Source organism: Thalia democratica, chromosome 4, assembly GCF_965202585.1.
Source record: "Thalia democratica chromosome 4, ktThaDemo2.hap1.1, whole genome shotgun sequence".
Lineage (NCBI taxonomy): Eukaryota > Metazoa > Chordata > Thaliacea > Salpida > Salpidae > Thalia > Thalia democratica.
This window is the reverse complement of record NC_139168.1, coordinates 53,777,258-53,797,433: the sequence shown is the minus strand read 5'-3', so window position 1 is coordinate 53,797,433 and position 20,176 is coordinate 53,777,258. Positions and strand designations below refer to the sequence as shown.

Here is a 20,176-nt window from a genome sequence, read left to right as displayed (position 1 = left end):
GTCTGATGATCGAATTGGCATAATCAACCCTTTAGTTATATTTGAGCTTGTCTCACGGCAAACGAAAGTCCGGACTTCAGTTCTGCAGTCATTCGCCGATATTTTTTGTTAATTTTAAACAGTATATAAAATTGTCTGAAAAAAAATTGTTATTATATTTTTTGTTTTATTTTACTGTTAGTTATAATGTGTAGACTCAATAACCTCATAACATTTGCGGAGGCAATGATTAAGTTAGTTATGTGATCAGAGCTGCTTGGAGATTGAAGAATTGCCAGTTGCACGTGACTTCGTACTAAGCCTTTAAAGTTAAACTATTTGTAATTTTTTTAAGATAAGTAAAAAATTGAAAAAGGTTATCTAAAACATTCTACTTCTAAGAATATATGTTGGATACACAAATTACTAATTTAACTTGAATCTTCAACTTAAAAATGAATCACTTTATCTAGACATTACTATACGTTTAAATAGGATAATATAACTACGTTTTAAGAACCTTCCAGTTGTTTTACATTACAAACATCAGCAAGACAAATGTCGTCGTACTTCGGAGAAATACCAATATAATTCTTTGCCTCTTTAACTGACTTTTTTTCCATTTTTCTTTTATCTACTTCGTTTGCTATTAGATGATTCTAGTAAAAAATGAATCCTTAATATTTTTATTCTATGATAACTTTAGATAATTTTGCTATACATCAGTGGTGAAATAACTATTTTAGTTTTATTGTTTGTATACAAAATTGGTGACTCATATATAGAAATAAAACTCTGAAGAAAAAACTAGTTAAGGGCATAAGGGAGGGGGGTAAATCACTCTTTTTTTAATTTGATCTTATTTTATAGAGTTTTAACCTAGCTACAAATTAATTTTTACAGATATTAAAAAAATACTTTTTCACTAAAAATCTATCCTTTTCTACGTTTTTGAGATAAATACCTTAAACTTTCAGGAAATGTTCCTAGCAATATTAATTTTGTATTGTAAACTTTGTTGTAAAGAATTTTTTAAATAAAAAGATAAAAATCTACGAAAAAAGAACAGATCGATTTTTTTTTTATTCTTTACGACAGAAATTTCTAAATATTGCAAGGAACATTTACTGAAAGTTTGAGGTATTTACTTCAAAAAATGTAGAAGATATATTTTTAGTGAAATAGTATTTTTTCGCCTCCATAAGGAACCTATTGTTGCCTCCGACTTTGACCTGCTATATCTCAAAAGTTATTTTGAATTTTGAAATCTATAAAAATAAATTTAAAGCTTAGTCAATAAAATAAGACTAAATTGTGAAAAAGGTAATTTACCCCCCCTCATGCCCTTAACTTATCATTGGTAAGCTACAAGTGAACTGATGCGCAAAATATTTTATTTTATTTAACTTAACATTTAAGCAGACTTCTTTGGTGTTTCGTGGTGTAGTTTTGTTGCTTCTTGGAGACGATTTACTACTTTTTGAGTCACGTGACTTGTTTGGAAATAAGAAATTAGTAGACCGTTTTTGTATTGGTGAACTTTTCCTGCTTTTTTTGCTTGCTTTTCCTTGGTGAATTTTTTCTTCTCGCGTGGTCATGTTGAGTAGCACATCAATCGACCATTCTATGACACACCTACAGTCTGTACCAATACTCAGCTTGTTAAAACATGTTTTATTTTGATTTTTTTTTGCAAACATTATTTAAAATATACTTTGCAGCGGGAGCACAAAATTTATTTTTTGTAATTTAAACTCCGACAACTAAACCTATGACATTTTGAATCCAAACTATCTAAGTTACGACCATTTAAAAGCAATACTTAACATTATCTAACGTACAATTCAAACTACGGAAGTTTAAACTAACACTTTTAAAATTCAGACAACTCAAACTACAACAACTTTAACTTTTACTTAGTAAAGGCATTAACTTCAACTTATTAAATCAATTGACATTTAAACTGTTATGATTATTTCCTTCTTGGGGTAGTTGTCAAATTTGCACGAGCGTACAAAATTGCACGAGGGGACAAAGTTGTACGAGTGCACGAAATTGCACGAAGAAACTTTTGCACGAAGGGTCACTTTTGCACGAGCAGACAGTTTTGCACTGAAACATTTTTGCACAAGTTGATTTTTTTTTCATTTTTTTACTATCACTGTTACCCCTAACCCTTACCCTTAGTCGGTAGCTGTTTTTCTTTTCTTTTTTTGCTATTAGTTAGAAAAAAAAATCAAACGTTGGTTTGAAAATTCTACAAGTATATTGCATACTAGTTTAGTTAAAAACGCTTTCAGACATAGTCCGTCTTCAGTGAACTTATGATAGATTAATCTAGTCTATTAGATTAGTTTATGTTAAGTTCAATGAGGACGGACTATGTCTGAAAGCGTTTTTAACTAAACTAGTATGCAACATATTTGTAGAATTTTCAAACCATCGTTTGATTTTTTTTCTAACTATTGATGCAGAAGAAAAATCACAAGTAAAAAATTGACTGTGTCCTGGACTGATTTGAGAATATTTTATAAATCTTGTCTTTTTTTATTAGTTGTTTTTTTATTTTAATAACTTTTTTTTCTATCACTATAACCCCTAACCCTTACCCTCGGTCAGTAACTTTTTTTTTCTTCTTTTTTTTTATAGTAATTTATCTTTTATTGCAATTTTGTGCATTCGTGCAATTTTGACCCGTTCCCTCTTTTTTGATAGTTCTTCATTTTAACTTAAAGCAATTTTAGAAGTTTATTAGTTTTAATTTGGTTTTAGTTATGATTTAAAGTTTGACTGGAATGGTTCGACACGGTGACATTTCAACTTTCGTTTAAAATTACGGCAAATATATAATAAGTTTAAAACATCTATTAGATATTTCAATGATCTTATAGGTGAATGGAAAAATTCAACACAAAATATCTTGAACACAATAACAAAATATTAATCAGCCTAAACCTAAAACAGCAAGAAAAAACCTGCAACTGCTGGAACGAAAAATACCCATTAGACAATAACTGCTTTGCAAGCAACCTAATTTACCGAACCACAAAGAACATAACAAAATTTTACGTGACTTCAACTAATACAATATACAAATATAGATACAGTACAGTGATCATAACGCAAGTTTTAACAAAAAAAAACTAAATACATAGTGCTGAACTATCAAATTACATATGGAACTAAAAGACGAAAACAAAGACTATAATTCTAAATGGGAGTAACTCTGAAGAACCAAAGCAAAACCAAAAAACAACAAATATGTAACTTATGTAGCTTGAAAAAAAAAACGAAATCGAAAAAATTAAAAAAGAATCATCGCTAAACAAAAGAAAAGAAAGATAGCAACCCTGCCTTCATAACCAAAATATGTGTTTAGAAAAAAAAATAAAGCAGTAACGAAAAAATAGCAACAAAACAAGTCTACACATAACAACAAACAAAACAAAACATAAATCAACTTGAATAAAAGGTGTTTTTGAATAGGCTACCTAAACTTATTCAAACTTATTTTATACGTCAATATATGTATTTTTGTTACTTTTTAAAATATTTGCCAATAAACTTTATTTTTGTTCTGAGGATATGCGTAATACATTGGAACAGCCGTAATTAATTTAAAGACTAGTTGTTTTTATATAATACATATTAGATAAATAAACAATATCAGATAGGTTCTTGTATCAACATTTTCAATTATGGGTAGAGTTTAAATTTTTTTTTATATAAATCGCTTAGTAATTAGTTCATAAAATCGATGATTGAACAATTTATCACGGGTTTTTTGTTTAAAATGGTTTAACGTGAGAAACTGATTAACTAAAGAAATACTACTGGATTAGATTGATTCAATTGCGGTATACTAAAAAACATGAAGAAAAAGTATAAAAAGGAATGAAAATTAAAATTTTTTAAGTTTTGAAATAAAATACAGTTATATAGTTTAGTCTTTATTACATGAAGTTTGCTAATATCTAAACAATATACACTGTTTTTTTAAATCAACATTAACAATGTAAATTACATAATTTTATAAGAAAGTAATTAATTGTTTTTTCACAAGATAAAATCATTTTTATGATTCTTAAGCGTTTTAATTAAAAAATGTTTTGTTACTCATTCTAGTTTTTTCCAGTTAATTTTTGCCTAAATTGTCAATTTTAAGGTTTTTATAGGATTCCAGTTTCCTTGGCAACCCTGTTTAGTACTAATCGCTTCCTTATATTATTTATTTAAGCATATAATTTACTGCTTTGGAATTTTAGTCAGTAAATAAAAGACTCTAGAGCATTTATTTAATCTAAATAAATTATGATTCAAGCAATAAAAGTAATATTACTAATTTTTGCTTAAAATTTACACTAAGAATACAAACTATATCAAAAACTTTTTAATAAAGGGTTGAGTTCATATAAATCGTTTTCAATAAAATAAACCACAATTAGGTAATATCTAAATCAAAATATTATTTTTTATCACGGTTTGTTTTATAATTTTCTCTTTATATTGCTGTATTTATTTTTGTAATATTGTTTATGTCATTTAAATAAAAAACTCAAGAATTAAACGTTATTAGTAAAGCCAAGTTAAGATTCAAACGATTTAAAAGTTTCATAAACTACTAAATTTAAACACACTGATTGAAGTTAAATAGTCAATATAAAAACAAAATAGAAGATTTATTATAACAGTATAAACTGTTGGAATTTAAAAAATTGTTATTTGAATTGTTTTAAATAGTACAAATATTGATTGCCGTGTAACCCACAGAAACTAAAGTTATTTATATACTTTTTGAAGCTTTGAACTAATTGAAGGAGTTTTATTTAATTTGTCTAAAAGTGGAAAGACTAACTTTTAGTATACATTAAACATTTTACTAGCTCTGTCACAATAAATATTATAACGCTTTCCAGTTATAAGTTCCTTCTAGTTCTAACCTTCCTTGTCCATGTGATTTTCAAACATCCAATTTGCTAACTCTAGTAGCAACTCATGTTTTAAATGTTGGGTATCTCGGCTGTTTGACACTAATGCTTGCACCGCCCTCTGATATCCGTACATTACATCGTGTTGATTGACTGAAGACAACGCAACTTGCCTCCAAATTCTAGCCACACTTAATTCGTCTTCATCCTTATATTTTAATGATATAATTTTGATGTCGTTTAGAAACAAAGTAAGGTTTGTACAAAAAATTAGAATAAACAAACAAGTTTTAAACTATTTCGAAACAAAACAGTAAGTCATAAAATCGTTGCCTGTCAACATATTAAAATTTATGTTTGTACTTGTTTTTCTTTTCAGTTAAAAACTAACTTTTTTTTTTAATTATAGAAGAATAAATCAGTAAGTAATACAAGTTTGAATTTCATGCAAAAATTATATTTAAGCTTATTTTTTATAAAACGACAACAGTAATTATTCTAATTTTATATAGTAATTATATCATTAGTTTTGTTATAACAATACTGTTTTTATTTAAATTTTTAGACAAAAGAGATATAGAATATTTATTCAGGTATAAGGTAGTTGTCAAATAAATTTGTTTAGGGATAAATTATTAAAAGAATATTAGTAAATTGTATATTTAACCAATACTTGCAGAAAAGAAAATCAACACTTTACTACGACGATACCTCCGTCGTATTCTCAGAATTAAATTTCAACAAAAATTAGCATCGAAAAAGTGCTGAAAAAAACTGGTCTACTGGTCTCACCACCAAGTACACCACGCTAAGCCAGCGCAAGCTTGGTCATATTCTAAGAACGAGTTAGGAGCGCTGCGCTAACTAAAGACTTTGATGTACAGTGACTGGTCGTTGGCAAAAGTAAAGTTGTTCGCCCAAGACTACGTTACAAAGACTTTCGCAATCGCGATCTAAAGAACGTAAATGTCAAACTTAATGAAAGAGTAAAGCAAACTTATGATTTCAATAATCATCAGTAAGATACTGAGCGAGTGGAATGAAAAGGTCTTTTTTTGGGAGAACAAAGAAGAGGACGAAGATATCAGAGTTACTTTATTTAATTTATTATATGCTTTATCCATCACTTTTCCATATTCACTGTGCGTTATCTTATTTATGGTTTGTTTTATTGTGTGATCTAAAACCTGTTGTAACAGTTCAGCACTGTTTTTCTCATTCGAAAGCGGTGTTCTTTTTCTTTTTTTTTCTCTCGAAATATTCAAACCGCTTAAATTCAGTAAAGCGCTCAGTAAATTCGATTGTTAAACTGTGAGCAGCCTTCGTATGTCAGACTTCAGCCGTAAGCAGGCCATTGTTACTATTTTCATTAAAAAAAGTGTTAAAAAGTCATGTTAAATGTACTTTTGTAGAATTAATTATTGAAACATCACTGAACATTAGTTATACAATAAGATATACAAGACACACAATTCAGCCAACTAAACATATTTATATAGTCATTTTAATAATGTATGGTTTTACTATAGGTTAATTATAATACAAGTAAGCTTTAGTGACATTAATTGTTAGTAATTGATTTGGTCTTTTATTACTCTCTAGATTACTTGGTTACTGTATAAGTTTGTAAAATCTTGTAAGCTTTGTACATTACAGATAAGAAGTGCTCAAACTTTTGTCTTTACAAAAATAAGCATCTTTCCATTGAAGTTAGATTGGCTAAAAGAGCATTCTATTATTAAAACCAAGATCTTCAATTTTTAAGTTTAAAAGGGCAGGAAGAAACTTGACGTCTGATGAGTATGGTAAAAATTTAATCTCATACTTATATAACTTACATTCACAAATATCAGTTATAATTAGAGACTTTCAAAAAATTCTTACAGCATTAAATCAAGAAAATTTATCGAAAAAGTAAACAAACTCAATGTGTTTCATACCAGGTGATTATGTTGCTGTATTTTGCATTGATAGTAGTATGAGTGGCATTAAGCTAATATGGTAGAAATTTGCAGTAATGACACCTTTCTACTATCATAAATTAAAAAAAATTATCACAGCAAAGAAGGTCAGATTTGGATATCTCCTGAAGTGCCTGAGATTATTATAATAGACAAGTATCAGATCATTAGTGAAAGCATTGATGTTTTATACTTTCGGTCAAGTCGAATAAAATGCTGTATAAATAATAAAACCATTATAAGCTTAAACACAGTATTTGAAAATAAATTGAATATGATTAATATTATAAAACTTTAAGAACCTTTAATTATTGTTACTTTGTTACTTTTTTTTTGTGTATACATTCCTGACTTTTGACAATTTTTGCCGAATAGAAGACCCCATATAACAAATGCCTAAACTTTTATACAGCGTTCCATTAGAAAAACCTACTGTACAATTAAAATAAGTAAAATTACTTGTTGTAAGAAATACTAGTGCCCTCAAGATTCTGTATGTTTACTACAAAATATAATAAAACAATAGTATTACAATTTTTAAAAAACTACATAAAACCAACACCTTAAAATCGTGTGTTTAAAAGTGGAAAAGCACACAATTCACGCTTAATTTACAAGTCAATCGTATTTGGACAGTCAATCAGATTCAAGAGACTATGTTGATGTAAAAAAATAGAAGCACAAAATTATTTAAAAAATAAACCTTTAAAGTATGTACTGCATCTGCATAGCTACAGTTGATGATAGGGTTAAAATTATAGCAGAATGGACAGATCGGATCGAAATACCGATTGAAAAAAACAAGAAAAGTTAACGACAATGTCAGTATTTGGACGACAAACATTTTTTTAAACTAACAAACAAAAACAGTTAAACCTAAATGCGTTAGTGTATATAAACGCCCACAAACAATTGCGTTATTATTAACCAATTAAAGATAAGCTCACTAAGATAGTTTTATAAAAGGTGGTTAACATCCTTGTGAAAATGTGTATTACTCAACCGAGGGAGAGAAGGTGGTATGGTCAAAAAACGAAGTTTCATAAAGTTGAAAACAGGACAAACTATAAAACTGAAAATATTGAATTGCAAAAACTTAGAATTTATGCGGCAAAGTGTAACAAATGTGATGAGCACTATGTTGGACAGACAATACGTCTTTTTCCCAAACATAGTGCTCTCATAGGCGTAATTAGAAAAACATGACCAACAGCAAAACAAATGACCCAGCTGCTTTTAAATTACACTGTGCCAACAAATATCAAACATCGAGCAAAAAATCGAAGAAGCATACTCAAATATTTTTACAGATTCAACAAAAAATCATAAATAGTTTTTATTTTGAATTTTGTTTTTAAAATGTTAAACTATTAAACATAACTTCTTAATTTTAATTTGTAAATACAAAAAAACAATTTTTCATAACTAACTTGTTTTCTACTATTTTAAAAATTATTTACACTAGTTTTGTATTTTTACTTCATGATAGTTTAGTATTTTATAAATTTTCGTCTTCTTAAAAAATACCTTTTAACTTTGAAAACTTTAGTTTTGAAATCTATTTTAGTTTACTGATGACGACAGTAGTTCTCGAAAGTAGTTAAAACTTTCAATGTGCTTAAACAACTTGCATAATTTTAAAAACAATAATCATCTTCTTATTTATTGTTTACTTTTTTTGATAGACTTTTTTTTTAATTTTCTGTGCACACTAAAGTTATTTCTTTGAACACTAGGATGCTTATAAAAATGTCTCCTTGAAGATTTTAGCTGAAAATTGTTAAACACGTGGCATTTATCATAAAAACACAGTGTGCAGAATTTAAGGCGGTTTAAAGATAGTTCAACAGAGGCAATTCTTGTGTTTTTTAATAAAAAACCTAAAATTTAATAAAATTCATAAAAAATTATAAAAACTTAAAAATAATCGAGAAATCCTTCAGTGAAAGTTTTTTTTAAATCGACTTAAATTATGCACAATACATTTTTGTGATAATTGCCACATGTTCAAAAATTTCAGATAACATTTTAAGGTCGTATTTTTTTTGGTCTATACAATTCACATTGTGGCTGTTTTTAAAAAATCTATAAAAAAAATTTAAATCAGCAAAATTTTGCACAAGGTTTTTTTGTGATATTTGCCAAGTAAAAATAATTTTTAAAGCTGAAGACTTAAATAACCACCCTAATGCACTTTCTGTTGAATACGGCTTTTCTAGAGTATCTATAATGTAAACTGCATCAACAGAAAAGCTTTAACAAGGATATGAATTTTTTTCAAGGATCAAAAAGCAATATCTAAAATACGGATTTTGAACAACTAATGTATTTGATTTTTAAACTAGCAAACAAATTGAATTTGAAAATGCTGATGTTAAGTACCAGTAAAATAGAAAGTATCGACTTACAAGTAATACTATATAACTAAACTATAAAAGTTTTAGTTCAAGTGTAGTTATTAATTTCAAAACATAACATATTTCTATAGCTAAAAAATTCAAAATTCAATAACGAAATGAATAATCTATTTTGACTTACCTTAAATTTGTTTAAATCCATAAAAAAGTCTTGACCAAGTTTAGCTTTTGCAATCACACGACTTTTGAAAAGTGGATTTCTATGCTTGGTCCTAGGCAGAACTAACAAAGCTTTTTCTAATAACTTCAAACCTTCTGACCACTCTTCCTTTGTAATAGTTATAAGTTAAACTATGACCTAACAGCATGAATATAAAAATATATAGAAATGCATAGACTAGCGTTTAAATTTATTTTATTACTGACACTTAATAAAGTCTAATGAATTAAAGTAGAATAAACAAAAAACTATAACTATGGCCATTGGTCATTTACTTTGATAGCATAAGTATTAAACAGAAGCGAATACAATGAAACACTCAAAATTGTAAGATCTTTGTTTGATTCATCGGAGCCGCTTTCATGAGAATCAATAGAAGTTTTACTGCTACCTTTGGATTGTTTTATCTGAAAGTTAAAATATTTATTTTCTTATATAAAACTTCATCAAAAATTTTAATTTGGTAAATAAATAAAATGTTTAAAAATGTATACACTGTTGTTTTCTTGGATGAAGCCTAGTTAACAATTTCTTAAATAAGTTAAAAATAGTTAAGTAAAATAAGACGAACTAGAACATGCAAAAATTATAAGCTTACTAAAGTAGCTTTACAAATAAAAAGTATCTTAATAGTTTAAATAATAAACTTTACTTAGTTTTTAAAGTTTATAAACACCTTTTTCTGAAATTATACAGCAATATCAACTTATTTAAGGTCATAGAGGGGTCATGCTTGACTTTTAAAGCTAATTATGTACTGTACAGTTATATGTAGGCTATCAAACACTTTTACCACTCAACAAAATTCAAGGTATAAGATATCAAAGTCGGTGACAGAACATTTCTATCCTAATGGAAGAAGCAAACTAAAACGGCAAAAAAATACTTTTTATATAACATAAAACTTAAAATTCAAAAAGATCACTGTTTTATTTTTTTATGTCGGCTACACCAAATTAAATATTTATAGTTTTCAAAATATTATTTTTGTTATTTTGAATTTACTTAATTTAGTATATTTATCATCGTAAAAGAATTATTTAAAACCTAGTTTAGCATATGAAATGTAAAACTGATAATTTATTTCTTATAAATGCCATGACAGTATTTATGTTTAGTAGTGTATTGAATCGGCTCAAATTAGAAAACAAAACCATGAATGAAACTAATAAATTTCATAAAGACTAATCTTTAATGTGCTGGTTTTAAATTCTTTTTTAGGTATAAAAAATTTTGTAAAAAAATTAAATTGTTTATTAGATTTTTTTTAATTTTAACAATCTGTACGACGAACTATTAATGCGTTTTCAAGTTTAAACCAAAGGATAAACTGAATAAGCTCATAAACTAAACAACTAAAACCAAAACTAATTGATATCAGAAGAATTTCGCTAAACAATGAGAAAGATTATTTAGTTACTGATTCGTTTCGTTTATTCAAACGGTAATGATCAAAATATATAAATAAGTTTCTTTAACTTAAACAAAAAATATATATTTCTGTTTAGTTTAAGTTTGTAATTTTTATTTGTTCTTTTTATGTTTTTTTTTGTTTAACTGCCTCAATGCATTTCAAACATTGTCATAATAATTTGTGAATCTTACACTCTATTTATTAAATTTACTAATAAACTTAAGTCAGGGTTGCCAAATTTTTTGGCATATTTTCTCTAGTTTTTCAAAAATTTCTTCAGAATTCAAAAATTAAAAGTAAACACTTTTAGGTCTACTTTTAGTTTAAAGTTAAGTTTAAAGTAAGAAACTGTGTTAAATAGTATAAAAACATTAAAAAGATATTGTAAAGCTACTTTAAATGTGTTTTTCAATATAAAAAACTTTATGAGGACAAAAAAAAATTATTTATAGGATAAATTTTTTGTGTCAAATCGAAATTTTAATATTTAACATGTTAAAATTGTTCAAAATTCCAGGTTTTTCTACAACCCTGTTAAATTGTTTAACTATACTTTTACGATAGATCTATCAAGTTCAATTAAGTGAAAATAGAAACAATGACATTACGAAAATTTAAAGTATTTAACTTTGGTGTGGCCGTCAAAAAGATATGAGAAAGTGATGTTTTAAAGTCTAAAAATTATGTGTTTGTTTTTTATAGCAATTTCACAGTTAATATTTTCATTAATGTATAACTTCGTAGTCAATTTTTTTAATTCTTTATTTAACTAACATTTCTTTATAACCATTTAAGGTTGAGAACTTTAAAAATATGTTGTTTTATCAGTAACATTTTGAAATTTTTTTTTTTGTTCTTTTACTAACTTTAACGTTTTTGAGTACCTAAACTTTATACTAACTTATTAGATAATCAATTTTCCGATTTTAATTTTCATGATTGCTTTTATATACAAAAAAAAAACTGGTAAAAAATAGCTAATATAGTATCTTCTTAGTATACGTATCTATATGTTCATTTAGTTAAATGTTTTCTTACAAGTTGTTAAAAAATATCAATATTAGTTTTGTATGATTTATAAAACTTTTCACGTAATTTTGAAGGGATAAAAGTATCAGCTGATCGCAAGTTTTGCTTAAATGTTGTAAATTTAGGGGAAATAAGTTATATGGTTGAATTAAGTTTTACTTACAGTTTTAGTTCTCCAGTTTTCAACATTTGATAAAAATCCAAGTATATGCTTTAAAGAAGTTCTTAAAAAAGAGGTTTCTATTGTATCCATTGAAAACGATTTGTCCGGTTTCAAAGACTCCAGTGAAGAAATATTTTCATCAGTAGAAACAGAAACAATACCACAAGCAGCCTTGTACCACAACTTGGATGACGTAAGTACTTGTTCATAGTTACGCGCATCTTTTCCGTGACGTACACTGGGTAAATTATTACTTTTTTAAATATATAAAAACAATTTATCAACAGTAGGCGGGATTTAGGGAAATTATTCTAAAAAAAATTGTATAAGATAGGACTAGTATTTTATTTTTTTAATTGTTTGCTTATTATACTATGGAAGATTTTAAATGCAGAATGAACCTTGTAAATATATTTTGTATAGTACAAAAAATAACATTTGAAAAAAGCTTTACTGTAATTAATAGTTTAAGAAAACTAAGTATGTATTTAGGTAACTGATTTTCTTTTTATTCTTATTTCACGAACGTTTTCAAAACCATACAGAGTTTCTTTTACAAGTAATAATAGAGTTTGAAAATATTTATTTAGATACAGTTAAAAAATAACATAAATGTAAAAGTAAAATTATTAACAATTTACTTATTAATGTACATTCACTAAAGTTTTTCTTGCTTCATTCTAAATTTGCATTTGTTAATACCAGGGGTTCCCAAAGTGGGCCATTTGAGAAAATTAGAGGGCCAAAGGGTGGATTGGGTGCTGTGGGAAGTTAAGGGGGCCATAAAGGGCTATGAGGCCATAATTTTTGAAACTTACACTAGGTTTTATAGAAAAACTTCAGAATTTTAGGAGGCCATAAGCTGTAAAAGGAGAGGGGGGCATAGAGCCATAATTCGAAACTTACTTTAGATATTCTGCAGATGATGATGAAAATCAAAAATGAGTCTAAGGCGTATTTAGAAGTAGATTTTAGAAAATCTTGTCGGAAAGGACCATAGCTTTTTTTAATTTCTTCAAATGGGGCTTTATGAAAAAAGTTTAGTAAACCCTGGTTCAACTCCTATATTCATACGTCATAATCTAAACTTGTTTTATAACTTTTTACAATCTAAACATTTTCAAACTTATTTTATTTTGAAAAAGAAATTCTGTTTAATTTTGAAAACATTCTTGAAATTAAAATACAAAGAGTAAACTAAATACATACATAGTTAGTTGCAAATGGCACATTTATACTTACAAAAACCTTCCTACAATAGTACATATTAAAAAAACTATTTCTCAACTGAAGTTTGGTTTTTTATTAAGTTTAAAACCACTGATTCAAATATTTTAAACCATCTTAGCTTAACCGTATATAAAACTGGTAAGGTACAAAACAAGTACACAACTAAAAGAACATCTAAAGTCAAAAGAGAACTTTAATAATTATGTTTTAATATAACTGAAAATGATGTTGATTTGAAAGGTTATAGGGTAAACTACAAAATATATGAAAAAAATTAAATTAAGGCCATAGGGGGGTTGGCCATGTTTTTTTACAAATTGATCTTGTTTTATAGAACTTTTTTTAAGCTTTAAGATGCTTTTTATGGTTTTAAAAAATTCTAATTATTTTTGAGATATGACCAGTCAAAGTCGGGTCGCATAATAGGTTCCCGATGGGAAGGGAAAACTAAAACAACGAAAAAAGACTATTTTGTTTAAAATTTATATTTCATTTCCTGAAAATTTGAAGAAAATAGGTTGATAATGAAGGAGAAGATAGATTTTAGTGGTTTTTAAAATTTCCGAGAAAATTGACCCCAAAAAATTTGCGGTCCATACATTTGTATCGGAAACTTTTTCAAAATATAAAATATCTCAAAAGTTATTGATATTTTTGAATTCTATAAATACTTGCTGGTAGTTGGTAATTAAAGCTTTCATATAAAAGCCAAAACTAATTTTTGTAAAAAAAAGTGTTTTACCCCCCCATGGCCTTAACTTCCTACAAATGGTCGGATAAATAATTACTTCAGATAGAAACAAATAAAGTACAAATAAATATATTCTCGTAAGATTTAACTCAACAAAAATAAGACATTGAATTTTTATAAATGCCTCCTTGCATCATTTTATGCAATAATTTGTCATAAATTGAAAAGAATGATTATATAAATAAGGCAAACATTTTTTAAGTCTTTTTTAATATTAAAAAAAAAAATTATAACGAGTATAAGAGCTTGTTTAAAAAAGGTAAATTGAAAATCTTTAAAAAATAGTAGGAAAGAGTTTAGTTTTAAAAAAACAACGATTTATCGTGACTTTATTCGTCTGATGATTCCTAATCAGGACGAAACCATGTCGCTGAATGTCAATTGAGTTGTTGTTAATTTTCGTATGGTTCAGTTTTTTGCTAACTGTTATGGCGGTAAATCACCTCAGCTTTTCAGACAATTGACAAAACAATTATTACTAAGTTTTTAATCAAAAAACATAAGTTTAAAACGTTTTCAGATTTACAATCCATCCTCAATAAACTTTTTATAAACTAATAGAATTAAAACATATTTATGCAATTGAGTTGTACCGCGTACGATTTCTACTATACAAGTTAGAGCGCACGTTGCGTTATAAACCAGGCCAATAATAGTGTGTAAGTAGAATCTATGTTGATAGCGACATGGTGACCCGGACGTCCAGTTATTTATAGCTGGAATTGAACACAGATACCTTCATTAAAATTTCTACGCTTTTTAGATGGTGACATGGGGACAGAGTGGAATAAACCTAATTTAATAATAGTATAAATTCGATAAACTTTATGGCATTTATTTAACCTAGTCATCAGGTCTGTAAAATTTATAAAAATGAGTTTAAAATTTCTAGTTGGAAAAACAACTAACTAGTTCGAGTTTGTGATAGATTTGAGTTGTTTTTTTCTAATGGTAATTAGTTTTATTGTGTTTAATTTTATGTTAAAGTGGTTTGGGGAAAGGCTAATCAACATGTGTTAGAACTAAAATGTATTTGTTGTGTAGATATTATTGCAATTCATTGTTGAAGCGTTTTTCAAAATGAGTTTTAAACTTGTACGAGCAAGTTTAAACAAAAGTTAGTCTTGTTTTCAAGTTGTTCCGCGTTTTGTCAAATTAATTAAATATCGTTCAATCGTTTTAAACATTTTATTAAAAATTAAAATTAAATTAAAGGCTTCTAATAATAAAACTTTATTATAACAAAAAGAGTTTTAAACGTCTATAAAAGTTAGCAACTGTAAAGTTTAATTGTTTTGTTTTCAAACAATCGTTTTAATTTGAACTATAATGGATAATAAACTTTTTAAACTGCATGTAAAAACATTGTTGTTTTTCGTTCGTCCTTGTAAAAATATTTGTATGAGGTTATTAAAACTTGTTTTCGAGTGCATAATCGGTTATTGAAGTGAAATTTCTTAAGTTTATTAAACTTAATTTAGTTTTATATTTAGCAACAATGTCATGTTCAAACTTTAAACTATAATATTTAAAGTTTTTTTTTTACAATGACCTTGTTAATTGCTTGTAACAAACTTTGTTGGCATGTTTTTTGTTGTTTTAAATCTAGCCGTACTTACAAAAAATAATTTTTAACGAGGTCATTCGAGCTATTAAATGTCTTACTCGGTATTTAAAATCTGAAAATAAAAAACAATTTTGTTTAAAATTTGTTAGAATATTAAAGTTTTCAAAATCAGTACAAGTTCACTGGCTATATTTTTACGAAAAGAAGTTTAAACTTTTGAGACGCATGTGAACGCTTGTTTTGTCAACTAATTCGCGTAAAATGTGAAATGTTTTTTATTTTAAAGCTTGTAGAGAATTACTGTATATTGATTGGAGCCAAAAATGTTTCTCAATTACTTTGAAACTTAACAAACTTTAAAGTTAAAATATAAATAGACTAATTGATTAATGTAATGTTGTTGCTAACTAGTAGCATATAAGTTTGTAAATTGATTTTTTTTATCTTTTAATGTTTTAACTTGTTTTTAAAATTGATATCAAGTAGTGACGTACATTCTAATTGCACTTTCGCACGAGCGGCTCGAGAAACGAATCGGCGAGGAGCGGTAGAGGAGACTTATGTACGAGGTGAGGAACGAGGAGATGAAAGAGGAGATGTATGGAGAGACGGAGCAGAGGATTCCGTAGCGCCAACAGACCGCTGGGTGAGGCAAGGAGACGGATTCCGTGGCGCCAACAGACCGCTGGGTGAGGCAAGGAGACGGATTCCGTGGCGCCAACAGACCGCTGGGTGAGGCAAGGAGACGGTTCCGTAGCGCCAACAGACCGCTGGGTGAGGCAAGGAGACGGATTCCGTGGCGCCAACAGACCGCTGGGTGAGGCAAGGAGACGGATTCCGTAGCGCCAACAGACCGCTGGGTGAGGCAAGGAGACGGATTCCGTAGCGCCAACAGACCGTTTAGGTGAGGCCAGGAGACGGATTCCGTAGCGCCAACAGACCGTTAGGTGAGGCGAGGAGACGGAATCCGTAGCGCCAACAGACCGTTAGGTGAGGCGAGGAGACGGATCAGCATAAACCGGTCAAACGACGTGGAGATGTACAAGGGCGGAGCGAGTTCCAGCAGCGAGGAAATTTTTTAAACTTTCTACATTTGTCTGTCATTTTGAAAACTGTATCATACTTTTATTAATTTTGTGTATTTTAAATTAATGCTTTTTAAACTAAGGAGATAAAAGTCGGCGGTCGTTTTTCGTTAATTTTTCTATATAGGGAGTTTTAAGCATTCTTACAAGTGTTAATGAATAAAAATTAATGTTTTTTTTTTCGGAAAACCAAGAATAAATTCTTAAAGTACGAAGGTAAGAGGAGAAAATGTACCGCGTACGCGGTAATTGTCTCTTTTTTACTTTCTTTTTTTTTCTCAAGCGAGTATAAATTCAATAATCGCGAGTAATTTACAGTTCAGTTCTTTTAGTTTTTACTGCATGGCAGCGGTCTGAACTCAGTGCAGCTTTTCGCTGCACTTAAGTTTTAATGGTTTCAATCTTGTTGTCGAATTGATGTCGATTTTAGAATACTTTTTGAGTTTGGTTTAAACATTTAGTGTTTAGTTTCTTTTATTCGAGATTGTCGTCTTTTAAAAGAATTGATAATTTGGTTTATTAGTGTAATGTTGTGCAGTATTTTATCATCTTTTCGTTTCGCAAATTCATTGTAAATATAATCATGATCACAGATTCGAACTCAGTTTAAATTAGTATAAGTAACTGATTTATTAAACATTTAGTAAATAGTAAGTAGTTCATATTAGTTTATTTAAGTCAACTATAATTTAAGCGTTATCTTGGGGCATCTACTATACAAGTTAAAGCGCACGTTGCGTTGTAAACCAGGCCAATAAAAGTGTATAAGTAAAACCCCATTTGTTGATAGCGACAGAGTACAAAGTAGTAAAAAAATATATTATAACGTAGTAATTCAAAACTGTGTTTAAAATTAATTTGTAAAATGGTAGAAGACTTTTAGTACATTATAATTATATTTTTGTATGTAAAAGTAAATTTAAATGAAAATAAAATAAAAACTATAACTTTTCCGATATAAACCTTAAATTTAAACCTATTTTAGTAAGGAACTGTTTGATGCAAATTATTGTCAATTAATAGTTACTGTAATCTATGCTTCTAAATTGTGCTTCTAAAACAAAACTAAAAGTAAGTATAAAAACCTATCAAAATACTAAATTTGTTTCTTACAAACTTTCACCCTAAAGAAATAATATTATCTATGAATAAAAGTAACTTTTTTGAAACTAACATTAAGTTAAAACAAAAGTAAAATATTTTAACAACAAACTATTTTTCCTAAACTATTGCTTTTAAAGTAATACTCTTATTAAATAAACAAACAATTAAAAGTTTTTCTGCAACAAAAATTATAATTGGTTCTATAAGTTTACCATTATTTGTAAAAAGGCAATATCGTTTTATTAATGTTTATGCTTGCTTGTAATAAATTGACCTATTTACTTTATAAATAGTCCAAGTTCGTATGGTTGCTTGTTGAGTGTGTAAAAATGATTGAATATGCTTCTTCAAAGGTTTTGCTCGATGTTGGATGTTTGTTGGCATAGTTAAGTTTGAGTGCAGCTCGATCAATGTAATGATCCTCTGCTAAAACACACAAACTGGAAAATTCTAAAATAAGTAAAGCAAAAGTACTTGTCATACCCTTACGCCTAGTACAGTCTGCAGGTAAAATAACCACCACCAGGTTTTTAGAAATAGTATTTGAATCGATTTCAACAAACTTTTCTAAATATAAAGCTAATGAATATTGTAAAGATAGTAAAACATATTTAGAAAAATAAGCTAACTGGAAAAACTATTAAAAAAACACAACTAATAGTAATGAAACTTTTTGCTTAGTAGTTGCAGACGTTCAAAAGTTTGTACCCTAATATATGTCGAGAACTAATATAATAAGTATTTCTAATACTCTCCGAAAATGCACAAAATACACCAAAGAAATCAGAAAAATTATGATCGATCTCACAATTTTCTGTCTTAAATATATTGTAGTTCAAAACAGCAATTTCTTCTACACACAATCTAAAGGAATTATAACTGGCAACAACAACTCAGTGTCAATTGCAAATACTGTCGATTGAAAATACAATAAAAACAACAAAACTCTTCAAACGCTACATTGATTATATTGTCTTTTTATCTAAGACAGTAGAATTATAGATAATGTTAAAAGACAACTGAAATGTGCGTTCAAAGAACACAACCTAAAACTATTTTTTAGAAAAATAACAATAAAAAATTATGGTGACGAACTGGAGTTTTTGGATGTCAACCACGTCATTAACAAAACAGAAAAAGGCGGCCTTTATGTAGAAAAATACATAAAACCAACAGCAGAATATCGTGTATTTGTAAATGGAAGGTGACACCATCCACACTCCATTTACAACTCAATTGTATTCGGAAGGTAAATTAGACTAAGGAGATTATGCAAAGGCCACTGTGATTATCTAGAAGCAATAAAGGCTTTAAAAGATAAGTGTTTAATTAAATCTTGCTTCTGCAAAGCTTTAATTGACGATATGGGTAAAATCACAGCAGAATAGAAAGATCGGTTTGGACCTCTAATGAAGAATGCAAGAGAAGTTAACGAGAATATACGACAAACTTTCCAAAACTTTCAAAACTCACAAAGAAAGAAAATTGAACTCGAATGTTTTAGTGGCATACAAACGTCCAAAAACAATTGCAACACTGCTAACTAACTATAAGATCTAAGCCATGAAGATATTTAGTAGGTTACACCCTTGTGGAAAATGTTTACTATGCAACCGAGGGGGTGAAGGCGAAATGGTGAAAAAAAGTAGTTTAGTAAAATCAAAAAAGGTAAAATTATTGAATAAAAAAAAATTAATTGCCAAAACTTTGGACTAATTTATTGCGGCAAAGTGCAATGTATGTGATGAGCACTATGTAGGACAGACAATTACGTCTTTTTCCCAAAGTTCTCCTCACAGAAACAACTGGAAGAACATGACCACCAGCGAGACAAATGATCGAGCTGCACTCAAACTTAACTATGCCAACAAACATCCAACATCGAGCAAAACCTTTGAAGAAGCATATTCAATCATTTTTACACACTCAACAAGCAACCATACGAACTTTTAGAAAGTAAATAGGTCAATTTATTACAAGCAAGCATAAACATTAATAAAACGATATTGCCTTTTTACAAATAATGGTAAACTTATAAACCCAATTATAATTTTTGTTGCAGAAAAACTTTTAATTGTTTGTTTATTTAATAAGAGTATTACTTTAAAAGCAATAGTTTAGGAAAAATAGTTTGTTGTTAAAATATTTTACTTTTGTTTTAACTTAATGTTAGTTTCAAAAAAGTTACTTTTATTCATAGATAATATTATTTCTTTTAGATGAAAAGTTTGTAAGAAACAGATTTAGTATTTTGATAGGTTTTTATACTTACTTTTAGTTTTGTTTTAGAAGCACAATTTAGAAGCATAGATTACAGTAACTATTAATTGACAATAATTTGCATCAAACAGTTCCTTACTAAAATAGGTTTAAATTTAAGGTTTATAT

The 20,176-nt window shown here is 28.0% G+C and overlaps 1 protein-coding gene across 1 annotated transcript in view; it reads right to left on the bottom strand.

Annotated features, from left to right (window-relative positions):
• Positions 1 to 20,176, bottom strand: part of LOC145833723 (cilia- and flagella-associated protein 46-like) — a 148,969-nt gene that overhangs the window by 67,480 nt on the left and 61,313 nt on the right. The window contains exons 26-32 of the mRNA XM_082940879.1: positions 12,052 to 12,289; positions 9,721 to 9,852; positions 9,407 to 9,553; positions 4,920 to 5,115; positions 1,404 to 1,621; positions 500 to 638; positions 205 to 301 (exon numbers count right to left, since the gene is read on the bottom strand). Of these exons, the coding sequence (XP_082797005.1) occupies positions 205 to 301; positions 500 to 638; positions 1,404 to 1,621; positions 4,920 to 5,115; positions 9,407 to 9,553; positions 9,721 to 9,852; positions 12,052 to 12,289 (1,167 nt within the window). The remainder of the gene's footprint in view (positions 1 to 204; positions 302 to 499; positions 639 to 1,403; positions 1,622 to 4,919; positions 5,116 to 9,406; positions 9,554 to 9,720; positions 9,853 to 12,051; positions 12,290 to 20,176) is intronic.